At 42.8% G+C, this 15,887-nt stretch overlaps 1 protein-coding gene across 1 annotated transcript in view; it reads left to right on the top strand.

Annotated features, from left to right (window-relative positions):
- SLC22A3 (solute carrier family 22 member 3) overlaps positions 1-15,887 on the top strand; it is a 311,477-nt gene that overhangs the window by 215,512 nt on the left and 80,078 nt on the right. The window contains exons 2-3 of the mRNA XM_075596749.1: positions 75-178; positions 3,680-3,834. Coding sequence (XP_075452864.1) covers positions 75-178; positions 3,680-3,834 — 259 coding nt within the window. The remainder of the gene's footprint in view (positions 1-74; positions 179-3,679; positions 3,835-15,887) is intronic.

Raw genomic sequence — 15,887 nt, 5'->3', positions numbered from 1 at the left:
GAAGATTACTTGAAAGTTCGGTCTATCACATTCACATAGTCATAGACGTGAATTTGTGTTTTGTTTTTCAATAGTACAATTTTGTCTGCTCCGATGCCTGGAAACTAGACCTGACACAAGCCGTTCTCAACTTAGGATTTCTGGTGGGAGCGGTCACTTTGGGCTACACTGCAGACAGGTAAGAAATAAGAAACGGATGATAACATTATACAACTGTTTCTGCTCTGTTATATTGTGTGACTGGTTGAAGGGTTACCCAATATTTTTGACAGACTTTGGCTGTCATAGTCTGTCCATTTTTGCTGAGTTGTAGGTTATGATTACTTACTTACCTGACAGTTTTTCCCTTTTTTCTGTTGTTGGCTACCGCATTCATAGTTAATATTATTTTGTATTTTTTTCCTGAAAAGGCTAGCTTTCAAATGATTCATATACACAACGCATCAGACAATTAAAGAAACCACTAACATTGAAATTGAATAAAAATAACTTGCCTGTGTGTTTGTGAAGAAGACAGTTTCCAGTTACTCTGTAATTGACATATTTAATTGTTATGGTATGTTCAGTTTTTAAATTGTAATGGGAACTGGAATGGAAGGAGATCAGGTTTAGTGGGGTATAAAAGCCCTTAAGTGCTGTTATAGCAGCAATTCTGTTTTATTTTATTTTTTTACATAAGTCTATTTCAGCTTCACTCAGAGCAAAACAGTGCTGTTTTTAATGCATAGAACCCCCATTCGAGACATATCCATTTAGTTTTTGGTTTTGGTTTTAGTTCCTGGACAGGTGTATCCGTAGGAAGCCACAATATCAAATCCCTGATGAAGTTGGAGCTTCCTATTGGCACTGCATGCAAGATTTGGCCGCCATTTTTTTTTTTTTTTTAAGAGGTTGAAAACCTGGCAACCAAAACTATAAGTATCTCGGGAACTGGGGGGCCTTAAAGCTGAAAATAGCACAGTTACAATTTTAACCCCCCCCCCCTATATTTGGATTAAAAAAATAAAACAACAACAAAAAAACACGGTTAGGCGAAATTGCACCACGAGTTGCAGTAATGTTAGCTACATCTGTGTCTGCTGCTGCATACCATGGGACTTCTATGTCATATCAAGTCACTTACTTGTTGACCAACATTAATTTTTAACATTCAAAGCTAATCATGATGGGATCTTTCTTGTCTAACTATTACTAAACAATGCCAGTTTCATAAAGAGCTTTATGCTTGAAATAATATATAGTATAGTAACGGTGATATCCTTGTGAAGTGCTGAATATATAAATAATTACAGTAGAATACAATAATGGATGTTAAATACTCATCTATAAGAAACACTTAAAGGATATTTTTTTAAGTTTAAAATAAAATGTTAAAAGGAGGACCATGAGTATATGTAACCTTGGCAGATAAAGTAATACACAAAGGAAATAAAAAATATCACAGGATAATGATCCCAACAAGGAAAGTAATCATCAATGAAAATACTTGACACAAACCACTACATCACAAGATGTCATTGGCATTACCTAATCTAATATACACTTTTATATTATACTAAAATAAAAGCCTGTAAATGCCGGGTTTGGCTTTTTTTCTTTCCCCACCTTCAATCTCCCCACTTCCAAACAAGACCCACTTGCTTTTATATATATTAGATATGCAAGTACTGTAGCAGTGAGCAGGTGTATTTTAAGTCATCCTAATCTGATCAATAAAATCATGCATAACAACTTGTATTTTTATATCTTAGATTCTTAGTATGACACTACATTATTATCAGAGTTTACAACACTGTACCATCATTTCCATTACCACCCCCCTGTTCCCGAGATATTTCTAGTGTTTTTTAGCCAGTTTTGACACAAAAAAAACCCAACAAATATGGCAGAGGAGTCACAAACAAAAAGTCGCAATGGCATCTCCCGATAGCTTTCTACTGACTCACCACAGTAAGACTAACCCTGCTGCCATTTCGTGTCAAACCTGCTTATTTGCAGGAACTAGGGGATCCCTGGAGGATCATCTCCATGGGCTTGGGTAATAATATTTAGGTAAGTATCGAGCAGTCAGGATTTCTGCTTTATGTAAAAACTTTATCTTTTGGTTACTGTGGTTTAACAAAAAATGTTTTAATTGTATTAATTTGAAAAGAAGTAACATAGTATATGATAAGACCTGTAACATTAACAAATTTAAGTATATAATCTATCGGTAATTAATAAATAGAGAGTGATGGCAAAAATCAGGTACTCACTGGTCTTAGAATATATATACAAAAAATATATATATATTCTAAGACCAGTGAGTGCCTGATTTTTGCCATCATTCTCTCTATTTATTAATTACCGGTAGATTATATACTTTAATTTGTTAATGTTATAGGTCTTGTCATACACTATGATACTTCTTTTCAAAGTAATACAATTAAAACATTTTTTGTTAAACCACAGTAACCAAAAGATAAAGTTTTTACATATATATTTACATACATATTTACATTTACATTTATATATTATATTTCATACATCAAGGTTTCGGCTGAAACAAGAATCTTTCTCAAGTCTTGTGACTGTTGCGAAATGTTGATGTGTTAAATATGTACATATTATTTATGCCAAAATGGATTTGAAGCAAAAGGTGACACTGTGCTCATTTACATGTTATTTTCCAAAATCCCTTGCTGCAGTGGTAGCATTGCATGATAGGAGATAATAGTGAAAAGCAGGTTTGCAGACCTGTCTGGGACATGTGAATGTGCTCACAAGTGATATTTTAATTTATTATAAATATACAGTATAAACTTTGGGTGTGTGTATACATACATACATATTCGAACAGGAAAAGAATTCCCCACTAGTGAGAGCACTGAAATCCTTTGATAGGACAGAAATATGTGATGGAGCATTAGTGATATAAAATGTCAAACACTTTTAATAGGAGCGGTACTCAAGAAATAAAATGAAGGGTAGTAAATGAGCGTCGCAAAAAACAAACAAACGTGTATATGCATTCAATTAAGGAGTTAATCCCCACAAGACACGTTCAAAAGACCTTCTTGCTTGTAAGCCAATATATTTAAAAGATTTCTTATAATCAGGTCATCACCTCAACGTCTAGGTGTTTCACTGTATCTGATATACACAATCAATTGTTTGTGGTGCAAAGGTACGCATAAAGGGTCTATTTCTGAATCAATACTTCCTCATTTATTATACTTGAATTAGAGATGTTTGTGACCTTGATGAAATTTGCCTTTTCTTTCTTTTTTTTTGCCCTAAAGGTTTCTCCCCAAAATGTCCATTTGTTAAAAATGCATGTATAGATCAGATGACCCCAAGGGGACATCACCTTTCATATCTGGCAATTATTGCAAAATTATGGCGAAAAGTATCGCAAAAATTTTGAAAATAGTATCTTATATTGAAAATAGCAACATTTTGCAACGACATTCGCACATCTCTAGTACTTGTATTCAGTCTGATTGTTTATCCGGATGTTTTATGTAAATACTAAACTTTATATACTATATATACATAATATATAGTATATATATTGTAGTAGATCTTTTTTACGAAAAGAATAGCATTTATATCGGTTAAATAAATGTAGGAAACCATTTGCCGTGTAATACAAGAGTAACACTTTTCTAAAAAAAAAACCTTTTTCTTTCAACAATAGGTACGGAAGAAAAGTTACATACCTCATATCTGCCTTTGGAGTTGGATTATGTGGAGTTGTAGTAGCCTTTGCCCCAAATTTTTATGTCTTGGTTTTTTTCCGCTTTCTGCAAGGCATCTTTGGGAAGGGAACCTGGATGACATGTTACGTTATTGGTAAGTCGTCTTTTCACAAACAGGGTAAAAAAACATAAAAATCTACCAGACTGGAATTTTGCAATTAAAAGGACCTTTACTGTAATTCGCATCTTGAATGTCTGTGTCTTAATATCAATGTGAATGATGTGTAAAGTCTCCCAGTTGCAAAACCTGTTTCTCAATAGGGGCAAAAAATCAAGGAAATCAATCCCATTGCTTTCAATTGTTTGTTTTTTTGTCACACTATTTGGTGCTATAGAGGTTACGGCAGCGACATACACAACGCACCAGTGGGAGAAGCAACTATTGTTTTGAGTCAGCCGCGGGTGGGAAAGTGGGGGCCTATCGTGCTACAGTAGTTTACTCATAGGAGTGCACCACGGGTTGCAATAACATTGGCTACATCTGTATGTTCTGACTCAGTTTTGAAGCCAGGAGATTTTGATTCACAGGTATTTTATTAAGTCTCCCGGCTGCAAATTGCTTGAAAAATAACTGCAAATAACTAGCAACAGGTTCAAGAAATAAAAATCTATTGCATGGCCCACTTTTTGCTCCTGTTTTGTAGATAGGTGACTTTGATCAAGAACTTCCAATGTTAAATGGTACTTTCTATCAATTTCAGCAGCTGTTGCAAAATATGTTTGTTGCTACTGTATGTAGGCAAGATAAATGAAGAGGTTTAAGCAATACTAAATTGAGATTAGGATAACATTATCCTTTCTGAGACCCAATGGTTTGAAACCTTTTAAGACATTTTGGGAACTTAACACCATATAGTGACCATATAAAACACCTTCAAAATGAATTGTAATTTCCTAGAATCCCGCAACCTACCTATCCTATGTACATACAACTACTATTGGGGAAGGTGGGGTTCATATTTCTTAAATAAACTGCTTTTTGTATATGATTTTAAAATTACCAACCTTTTTGAATAATTCAAATTCTCTCTGAATTGTTAAAATTAAAATATGGTAGAATACAAATTTTTGGCAAAAAATAGTAAAATATCAATGTGGCAGGACGGCCTGTAGGCGAGGTCAGACAATAGTCCACATGTGTAGCTTCAGGTTGAAGCAAATATTAAGTGGTTTTACTGCATTTCTTCACTGCAAACTTAAACATTTGGGCACACCGTCCCTTTAAGGCCACACAAAGCATAGGAAAATAACATTTACACATTTGGAGAACTTACTCACACTCCAAGCCCTATCAACCAGGCTGGCTGGCTCTGTCCAGTTACCAAACCTTTAACATACCCCACAACAGTCATGAAAACAATATTAACAGTTCTTACTGTGGTTTAGAGAGAGTTGTGAATCCATCTTCATGGCAGCTTGTCTAGGATAGCTCTATAGAAATGAGACAGCCACCTGCTTGCAAGCAATGGGTTCCTTATATCTCATGCTGGTTGTCAGGGGTATCTGCTTAGTTCCTGATTGCCCAGCTATTCTTCCTGGGTTAACCTTCTGAGTGCTGGATGAAGTACTCAGATATATGTTTCCCGGGCATAACTAGCAGTCCCTGACTTCACCCTGTCACATACCTCCCCTGTTTGTGTGTGGCTAGGGCCACACACGGCTGAAGCCCGACCCTATACTTGACAAAAAAATCTTCTCTTGACAAAAAATCAGCATTTCCGTGTTCCTTGCCAGGCCTTTGCTGTATATCAAAAGAGAAGGGCTGGAGGGCCATGTACCATCGGGTCAACCTCAAGTTTGTATCCTTCATGGTATTCAACCATTTCAAGGGTGCATGGTCAGTGACCAGGGTGAAGTGTAGCCCCGCGACATAATGCCTCAAGGCCTCGATTGCCCATTTTACAGCGAGGCACGCCTTCTCAATGACAGAATACCTCACTTCCCTTGAGAACAGCTTCAGGCTGATGAACAATATGGGGTGTTCAACACCATCAAATTGTTGGGACAGAACTGCTCCCAGTCCTACCTCAGAGACATCTGTCTGAATTATGAAGGGCTCTTTAAAATTTGGGCTCCGAAGAGTGGGGCCCTCTGACAGGCACTTCTTTAACATGTCAAAGGTGTTTTGGCACTCCCAAGACCATCTAACTTTGGTTGGGGCACTCTTTTTTGTTAAATCTGTTAGGGGGGCTGTAATGTCTGAGAAATTAGGTATAAACCACCTGTAATACCCTGCTAACCCCAAAAGGGAGTGGACCTGCGTCTTTGTCTGTGGGTTTGGGACTTCCTATATGGTGGCCACCTTGCTGGCAAGTGGCCTTACTATCCCTCCCCCAACGGCATAGCCCAAGTATTTTGTAGTGGCTTTTCCCAGGGCACATTTTTTTGGATTGGCAGTGAGCCCTGCTTCTCTTAAGGACATTAGTATTGCCCTTAATCTTTTTATATGGGACTGCCAGTGCCTACTATAGATGATGTCATCAAAGTTGGCAGCGGCATATGCCCTATGGGGTCATAGCACTTTGTCCATTAATCTTTGGACTGTGGCTGGAGCCCCATGTAACCCAAATGGCATGGTGACGAATTGATACAAATCGAGAGGGGTGGCGAAGGCAGTTTTGCATTTGGATTTTTCTGCTTAAGGTATCAGCCAATATCCTTTCATGAGGTCTAGGGTGGATATATACTCCGCTTTGCCAAGAGAGTCAAGCATCATCCACTCTAGGCATTGGGTATGCATCGAATCTGGATACGGCATTTACATTTCAGAGGTCCACGCAAAACCTCACCTTCCCATCTGGTTTCGGGACCAACACTATAGGGCTACACCATTCGCTGTTGGACTTCTCGATCACGCCCAATTCCAACATGTCTATTATCTCCCTCTCTACAAGGCCTTTTCAGCCCTCTGGCAATCTATAGGGACAGAACCTTACTTTTACGCCAGGTTCGTCTCAATTCTATGGGACAATAAATCAGTCTGCTCTGGGAGTTCAGAAAAAACATCTGAAAACTTGTCACATAATTCCAGTAGGTCTGACCTGTGTTCCATTGTTAACTGCTCTCCCGTAAGGACCTGATGTTTATTGTAAGTACTACCCCTTGGAGGCTGTGGACCCAAATCCGTCTCTCCTTCCAGAGGGTGGATGAATAGCGATCTCATCGTTTTCCAGGGTTTCAGGAGGTTTATGTGGTAGATTTGTTTACCCTTCCTGGACCATGGTTGAGAGATCGCATACAGTAGTTCATCTCCCTGGTGCGGCGGAGAACTTGGAAAGGACCCTGCCACTTTGCAAGGAGTTTACTCTCCAAAGTTGGTAATAGGAGCATCACTTGGTCCCCAGGTTGGAAGACCCTTATGCGGGCATTTTGGTTATACTGCCTCTCTTGACGTTCTTGAGCAGATTTAAGATTTTTCTTAGCAAACCGACCTATCATGTCTAGGCGGTTTCTAAGGTCTATGACATACTGAAGGGTATTCTTGGAGGGTCTAGAATTCCCAGAGGTTGGCATCCATATAAGAGCTCAAACAGGGAGAAGCCTGTGGATGCTTGGGGAACTTCTCGTACCGCAAACAATAGGAAAGGGAGAAGTTCATCCCAGGCTCGCTTTTCAGTGTCCACAAACTTTCTAAGCATGGTTTTTAAAGTGCGGTTAAACCTCTCAACCAATCCATCAGTCTGAGGATGGTAGACCGAGGTCCGGACGGATTTAACCTCCAATAACTTCAGGACATCCTGCATTAACTTCGCCATGAAGTTTGTTCCCTGGTCGGTTAACTTTACCTGGGGAAGTCCTACCCAGGAGAACACCACTAATAGTCTGTGAGCAACCTGTTTAGCAGTGGCTGATATCAGAGGGAAGGCCTCAGGATATCTGGTGGCATAATCTACAACCACTAGTATGATCTTATGTCCCTTCGCAGAGGGTTCTAAAGGTCCTACCAGATCTACACCAATCCTCTTGAATGAGACTGATACCAATGTTCGCCGTCGGGTATTTCTTTGTATCCCCATGGATACATTAGATATTCCATGGAGCGTCATAGGATAGTCGGTTCTTGGGAATTAGGCCCTCTAGGAACAGAGTTTTTGCAGATCCCGAGTTCACCAGGGCTGTTACGTATTTCCCTCCAGAGGTGCCGGGACCAACCACGGATCATGGTCCCTTCAGAAGCAGTGGCAGTGGTTATGCCATAGGAACAGTCCATCTCATCATCTCCTGAGTCAGCAAACTCGATCGTCAGCGGGGGCTCTCGACGGGGTTCCCTTCTGTTTGGTGGTGGAATCCTCTCCACCAGATGGGTGCCGGGAGTCCAGGCTCTTGGGGAATACTGTGGGTGGCGTCCTCCCCTTAGTGATCAATGGCCTTTGGTCCATGACGGGCATCTCTTCGGTAGTTTGTACCAGGATCTTCCGACCAGGATCTTCCGACCAGGATGTCTGAACCTCCTGAGCTGGCGGGTTGTAGACCCTTCAATTGTCTGCTCTCCTGCCTCTGGCATCACTGGAAGCAGCTGGTGTTTGCACGGAACGATCCCAGCTATCCTGTTGGCTGTCGTTGCCAAGAAAGTTTTCCACCAGGCAGACCGCTGAAACCTGGTAAGTTGCAGCATGCTTTTTTACCCAGGAGCGGGAGGAGGGGAGCAGTATTTGTATGAACTGCTCGAGCACAAATTGTTCAAAGATCTCTGCCTTGCTATGCTTCTCTGGTTGTATCCACCTGGTACATAAGTCTACTAAGAGGTGGGCTATGACCCGGGGTCTGTCTCTGTTTTTGTGTATTTGACCATCCGGAACCGCTGTCGGTAGGTCTCTAGGGTGAGGCCTAGTCGATCCAGAATATCAGTATTTAGTTGCTGATAGTCTATGGCCTCATCTGCTAGAAGATCCTGGTAGGCTGCCTGAGCTTCTACTATGAGGAGTTGAGCCAGAGTCATTACCCAGCGATCAACTGTCCAACAGTGGGCCATGACTACCTTTCAAAAGTGAGGAGGAATGCCTCTGGGTCTTCGGTTGGCTTCATTTTAGGCAGCATCACCGATGGGTTATTTGACATCTCCGGTCTAACTGGGGCTGGGCCTGTGGCCAGCATTTGGAGGAGCTTTTCTGTTTGCTGAGCCTGCCTCTCCTGTCACTGGGCCTGTTGTTCTGCTTGCCGTAGCTGCATCTCATCTTGCTGGTCCTGCCTGTCATCTTGCTGTGCTTGGTTTTCTGCTTGCTGTTTAATCTGCCATTCTGTCTGCTAGGCCTGTTTCTCTGCTAGCTGGACCTGTTGTTCCAGGAGCTGAGAAAAAAAATTCTCCATTTTTTTCCAATGTATGGCCCTTCGGATGCAGGGGCAGTCCAGTATCCCACTTCTAACACCACCTGTGGCAGGACAGCCTGTAGGTGAGTTCAGACAATAGTCCACACGTGTAGTTTCAGGTTGAAGCAAATATTAAGTGGTTTTATTTCTTCACCACAAACTTAAACATTTGGGCACACCGTCCCTTTAAGGCAACACAAAACATAGGAAAATAACATCTACTCCACATTGGGAGAACTTACTCACACTCCAAGCCCTATCTATCAGGCTGGCTGGCTATGTCCAGTTACCAAACCTTTAACATACACCACAACAGTCAGGAAAACAATATTAACAGTTCTATCCGTGGTTTAGAGAGAGTTGTGAATCCATCTGCATGGCAGCTTGTCTAGGATAGCTCTGTAGAAATGAGACAGCCACATGCTTGCAGGTATTAGCTTCCTTATATCTCATGCTGGTTGTCGGTTGTGTCTGCTTAGTTCCTGATTGCCCAGCTATTCTTCCTGGGTTAACCTTCTGAGTGCTGGATGAAGGACTCAGATATATGTTTCCCAGGCATAACTAGCAGTCCCTGACTTCACCCTGTCACAATCAACCATTACCATATCTGGTTTCAAGGAACCCCTGTTACTTCTCAACGATCCCTGGAGTTCCACGAAACACATGTTGAAAACCACTGCTCCTCATAATATATATAGGGAAGAGTAGATATGCTCAAACAGAGCAATCCTCATTTAACTCATGGAGACTGTACAAATAACATGCAAGATACAAAAAAATGCTATTTATGCGGAATCCTGGCTGTTGTATCCCCTTACTATGGGGATACTAAAATATGAATTAGTAAAATGGGCATTAAATAAAAATATCCCCTAAAAGCTTAGGCTGCAAACGTACAGTATGTGTGTAGACACAGGCTGGCAAGATAAGGATGCCCATAAGAAATGTATCAGGTCAAGATTGAAAGGCATTTATTTTTTAAATAAACACTGTGCTTTCAATAGGGAAAAAAAAGTTTGAACTGAGGTGTCACATACATGCTTACTGCTTTGGACGTGTGTGTGTGTGCGTGTGTGTGTGCGTGTGCGTGTGTGTGTGTGTGTGTGTGTGTGGTTTACAAAAAACTGGCTGCTGTCCAGTTTGTACCACATCTCACCAAAGGCACCCCTAAAAATCCTCATAACACTCCATTTACGCTACCACCACCAGGATTCATTTGAGGTTTTACACCTATGGAGTTCTCAATACATTTGTTTCCTGAAAAATGTCCAAATATAGCAAACAACTAATTTACCTGTAGCAAAACAGAGTTGTTAAACATGTCCTAAAATTAGGACAGTGTTATATAGGACAGCGGTCACTCATTCTTTAATCCAAAAGGCATTTATTGCATCTATTGCAGGCCCCAGGGATGTGGGGACAATCCAACAGGAGAACTTACTTCCCCTTCCCCTGATAGATTGCAGTCTCGGGCAGGAAGATATATTTGAACAGGATCACATTATTCATACACACTGCAGATGGTCAGCATACACAGCTCACACAGTGGGTACAGGCAGTTCTTGGGGCTTCACCCTCAAGATGTACCCTGGACGTCCACACTGGGGCCCTGAAACAGTCATTGCTCTTCCCTTACTCCCTGGTGGAGTAAGGGGTATAGTCTCCCATCCACTCCCTTAAGAGAGGGAATACAGATTGGCAGAGCCCTGCACAATTGTTGGGAGTAGACCAGCCTCTCTCAAGCAGGTAGAGGCACTGACTACATTTATTTGTGCAGCTCCCTAAGTACAAGGGAAGTAGGTACCAGGTCTAAGTCCATGATTGGACACACAAAGGCCTAGTCCCACCGCCTCCCCTGTGACTCACTGAATCTGTTGTGGGTGGGGGAAACCCATGATTACTCCTGGCAGCCTGCTCTTACCAGGGCTTATGGCCAGCAGGGGGCAGACTGGTAGCCAAGGAAACCAGTCCTGGCTACATATATTATATATTATACCACGCCATGCAGGAATTGAACCCTTGATGGTTTCATATACCAGTCCACTGCTCTAAGCACTACACCACAGTATGGATGGAAGGTTAACTTCTTTAAACAACCCTATGGTTGTTCGGAAGGTATATTCTAATTGGGTGATGGACTGCACTGTGCAGAAGGTATATTCTAATTGGGTGATGGACTGCACTGTGCAGTATATGTTAAGTTTGTTTAAAGAGCTAGATTCCACACCACCCTATGGTGTAGCAGTTAGAGAATTACACCAGCATATGAAGTATCAGGGGTTGAATTCCTGTATGGTGTAGTATAATAATAATAATAATAATAATAATAATACATATTATTATCATATGTATTTTATATAATATATCATGCAGGAATTGTAAAAACAAGGAAATGTACAGTAAATCTACAGTACATAACACATAGCAAAAAAAATCAGCTGACATTAAAGATTTTCTTTCAATAATGCCTACTGTATTTATTTTGGTTACAAATGCGTTATTTACATTAGTTATGCACGTATATGACGATTGCAGTACAGTACATGCATGCATCATAAAGTGGAAAAAAGGTAGTGCTTCACTTTAAGTACATTTTCACTTTACATACATGCTCTAGACCCATTACATATGTTAATGCGGGATATGCCTGTATTTATGTTGAAAGCCAAGTTTACACAAGGACAGTTCTTTCCCAGGGCTCAGCACATGTTGCTGTTCCTAACTTTACAAATGATCAGAGCACAGAAACAGCAGATGTCAAGGTTCTTAAGTCCTCTAGAGAACATTTTCATGCAGAGCAGTGGAGATAAATTAAAGCTGCAGACCAAGTCATATCCTACGTGCGGTTTTTTTTGTTTGTTTTTTTAAAGAAATTAGTTCTGCACTATGAGAAAATACTTGTAGCATTTGTAAAAAAAAACTCTGAAATAACATTTTGAATGTATTATAATTTAACAAGCATTTTTTTCTTCTATAGCAACCATTTACAAAGACACATCCATTTCCTCTTCTGAAACAGGCTCTGGCACACCCCTTTTGAGCCCCGCCCTCTCTCTAGCAGTGCACCAATTGTATTTAGTGACTGCCTGGTCACAGTCTCTATAGGAACATGAGAAACATTGTCCTTAATCTTTTCCACTTCCCAAGGAGGTGCTCCCTTCATACCGGCCATATAGGACTCTATCGGTGGCGAAAAGGGTTGTTCCATAGCATAGTTCTGGTGCTCAGCCAAAGTCTCACGTAACTGGGCTGGAAGCTTTTGAACATCAAGAAAAGGCCTACAAGCCCCTCTCGAGGTCGCATACTTGGAGAAAATGTAGCAGGGGCGGTACTCACTGCAGCGGTAGTCGGCCACTTCTCATCCGCTCCGGTGGTCACCATTGGAAGGACGTAATTAGATTCTGGAATCACGGGATCACGATCACGGTCACTGCTTTCGTCCTCAGCATCGTAGCTTACCCTGGAAGGTATCGGTTCAGCGGGTGTCGCCATCGGGTCCTGCTGGGAGTAAGGAGGTGGTTCCTCACCGCTCCGCGCATACATGGGAATCCCGATGATCACTTGAGGCGCAGTCCGACTGCTGCTTGAGTCACTGAGTCTCGTCAAAGGCTCCGCTGTTGCTCAATTCCTTCCAGATGGGACATCCAGACTATGTTGCGTCATCGTTTGGAATCTCCGGCAAAGTCCTGGTCTTTAAGTACAACAGTAGAACCACACACCAGTGGTTGCGGCATCATAGGGACAGGGCTGCGGCACATGTTGGATGTAGATTTAGGCCCTTCTGCTTTCTCAAGGATCGGCTCCAGCTGTGGAACCGTCTCGGATACTGAGCCAGCCTCCGCTGTATGGAAAGAAAGCTCCCAATCGTCTGACCCGTTGTCAGTCAGTCCTGTTTCCAGGCAAACAAGACGTAGACGAGGGCAGGCGGGGTGTGAAGTAGCTGGCACCACCGGCAGGGCACGTAGATTCAAAGTCCAGGTCTTGGCCTGAATAGGCACAATTTGGGCATAGACACATCAAGAGGGTGGCATCCTCAGTTATTACTTCTAGGTATCCCCCAGGCAAGGAGTAATGTCCTGCTGCACATTCTGTCATTTTGGATCGTACTAAAGTGCGTGGAGGCAGAAGCACAGGTAGAATAGCTCAGCTGTTGATTCTGGCTCAGAAGAACTCTGGGTGCAGTCATGAACTTCCAACTCTTCCCTTGTCTTTGGTAGTTGATGAGCATTGGTTGTCACCTGGCCCCCTCCCTCTGGTGGAGATTAGAGGAGGGCCCACAGTGACAGGGCATGACTTGGGCTCCTGACTGAGCCAGTCACATCTCTGGGGTGCAGTCCTGGGTTTCACACCATAGGTGGATCCCAATTACCCTGAAGCAGGGTCCACCCATTAGCACGTGGTTCAGCACCCATTCTGAGCACAACCTTGTGGCATCAGCGGGATGCCAAACGCCATTTTGAAACAGTTCACTTGCGGGTTGAACCTGGGCAGTTATGACAGGCTCCTCGGTCTGAAGAGCAGACACGTCATATGCAGCCCCACCCATAAGCACAATGTCCTCACTGTCTGCTCCCTCTGGTGGAACCAGAAGTCCTAAACAGCACAAAAAGGGCGCGATTATGGCTTTCGCGCCACTCCACAACATACTTGCACTGGTTACTGCAGTTTGCAACTTTGCCACGTGGTCAGCATGGTTCTGGCGGGAACTCATTTCCTGTGGTCTCTGCGGCATATGGATTATCAGTCTACCAAGAGTAGGATGTACCCCAGGCTAGCAAAGCTCCATCTCGATACGCTGCACACGATTACAGTCCATTACAAGCACGCTGTGGTTCCATAGTCTGGCTACTGGCTAGTAGTACTCTGGACCTATTCCCTATGCAGTACCCTTACGCCGCCCCTCTAGGCTGTCAGTATCGCAGACCCTTCCTTCAGTGGCTCCTGGGGCTCCCAGGTACACCCACTTCTAGGCATCTCGACTACCCGCCTTAGGGTGACTTAGAACATCAATAGCCTTTGTGTCACCAGACAATTCACCCGATAGGGCAGCCTAAGTCATAGTTCCATAGCGGGGAAAGTGGTCCCTGATTATGGTATGCCCGGGTCCCCTGGACACTATACTAGCCTCCCTCCTTCAGTTTCAGCACTTGCTTTGGAAGCGTACCTTGTTACTTCCAGCATTGTTTCACTGTAAGCCTGTACTGTTACACATCTCAGCAGTGCCTCCAAATGTAACAGTGTTTCCTCCATCCAATCGCAGATAGGGGCCATTACAGGGTGTATGGTGCATATGATAACAAAAGAAGTAATAAGTGCGCAACCATATACAGTGCTAAAATTGGTGTGAAAGTGCACTAAAGTAATATAAGTGTTAACAAAATAGACAAATTATACGTGAACTGGTATAGGAGCGTCTGCAGCTGAATAAGGGGTATGCACGGCACCACCCGGAGCTAGAACAGGTAAAATAAAAAGAAAACAGCGCACAACACTCATAGTGAAGTTTATCAAGGATAAAAAAGTATCCAAGGATAGGTAATGTGCGTACATCAGGGAAATATTAAAACAGCATTTCATGGGACAAATTACCCATACGCCAGATCTGGACAGTCACGGATCATCAGCCATCTGGCTCCACAGGTAGGACAATTTGCAGGTAATCACAGTGATAAGGCTAGTCCACAAGTGGGGTGCGGTGAGGGCAGCAGTCAAGTCCCAAGTCCTGGGGGACGTATGGGTAATTTGTCCCATGAAATGCTGTTTTAATATTTCCCTGATGTATGCACATTACCTATCCTTGGATACTTAATATATTTTTATCCTTGATATACTTCACTATGAGCGTTGTGCACTGTTTACTTTTTGTTTTACCTGTATGGTGCATATACCTGCTGGCAACAGGAGGGCTGAGTCATCCGCCGATGGTAGTGGGGACACAGGAACATGCTTCTGGGGTTCATACCCCACATATCTCCTTAGCAGTGCAGTGCCTCCATCTGCCATAGGCTCCAGGAACTGAAGGTGCTCTCCCACAATAGCACTTATTACCTCTCCCCTCATTAAGGTCACACACCAGGCAGGAGGTATATTGCAAAACAGGAATGGGTTTATTACTACACTCGGTAGTAACAATTACACGGCAGTCTTCTGCCGGATACAGTCTGTCAGGTCAGCTATCACTGAAGATGGTCCCTGGAACGTCACTACAGGCCAAGGACACCCGCAGCCATTATAGCTCTTCTCCACCTCCATAGCAGAGGCGGAGGTAAGGTACACACACTCTCCCCCAACGGGAAGAGGAATAGAGTAGGCCCAATATGCAGCCCCTCCAATGTGTGACTTGCCTTCCTCAAGTGGGGGAAGGAACAACTACTAACTTTAGGGTGGTCCTGTGCTTAAATACAGCCAGGAAGCGGGCACCCCGTTGTCACAGCTACAACAGGATGTACCACCCCTTGCCTGTCACTCAAGTACAGTACCAAAGGTGAGGGGGAAAACCCCATACCAACTACTGGCAACCTTTATCAATATTTTATCGAAAAATAGGACTTTTACAAATTTTCACCAGATGCACATGTGTGGAAGCGTGCAATAAGGAAAAAGTTATGTATCGATCCATGTTTTTTTCATATTGATCCTGCACCTGGAGTTAGAGGAGGGTATTGGTGTGTTGCCCCAGATTTTTCCAGTGTCTTTGATTATGGAGACTTCAAAAGGCGAAAGGTCATGGTAAAACCAACTAAGAATCGTCAGTCCCAGGCAAGCAATGTGCCAGCACCAGCGCCAGCATCGGCTTCCAATAATGGTCCGACCGTCAGTGAAAACCTGCTGACCGGCAAC

This window comes from Ascaphus truei, chromosome 4 (assembly GCF_040206685.1).
Source record: "Ascaphus truei isolate aAscTru1 chromosome 4, aAscTru1.hap1, whole genome shotgun sequence".
Lineage (NCBI taxonomy): Eukaryota > Metazoa > Chordata > Amphibia > Anura > Ascaphidae > Ascaphus > Ascaphus truei.
This window is presented reverse-complemented; position numbering and strand designations above follow the sequence as displayed.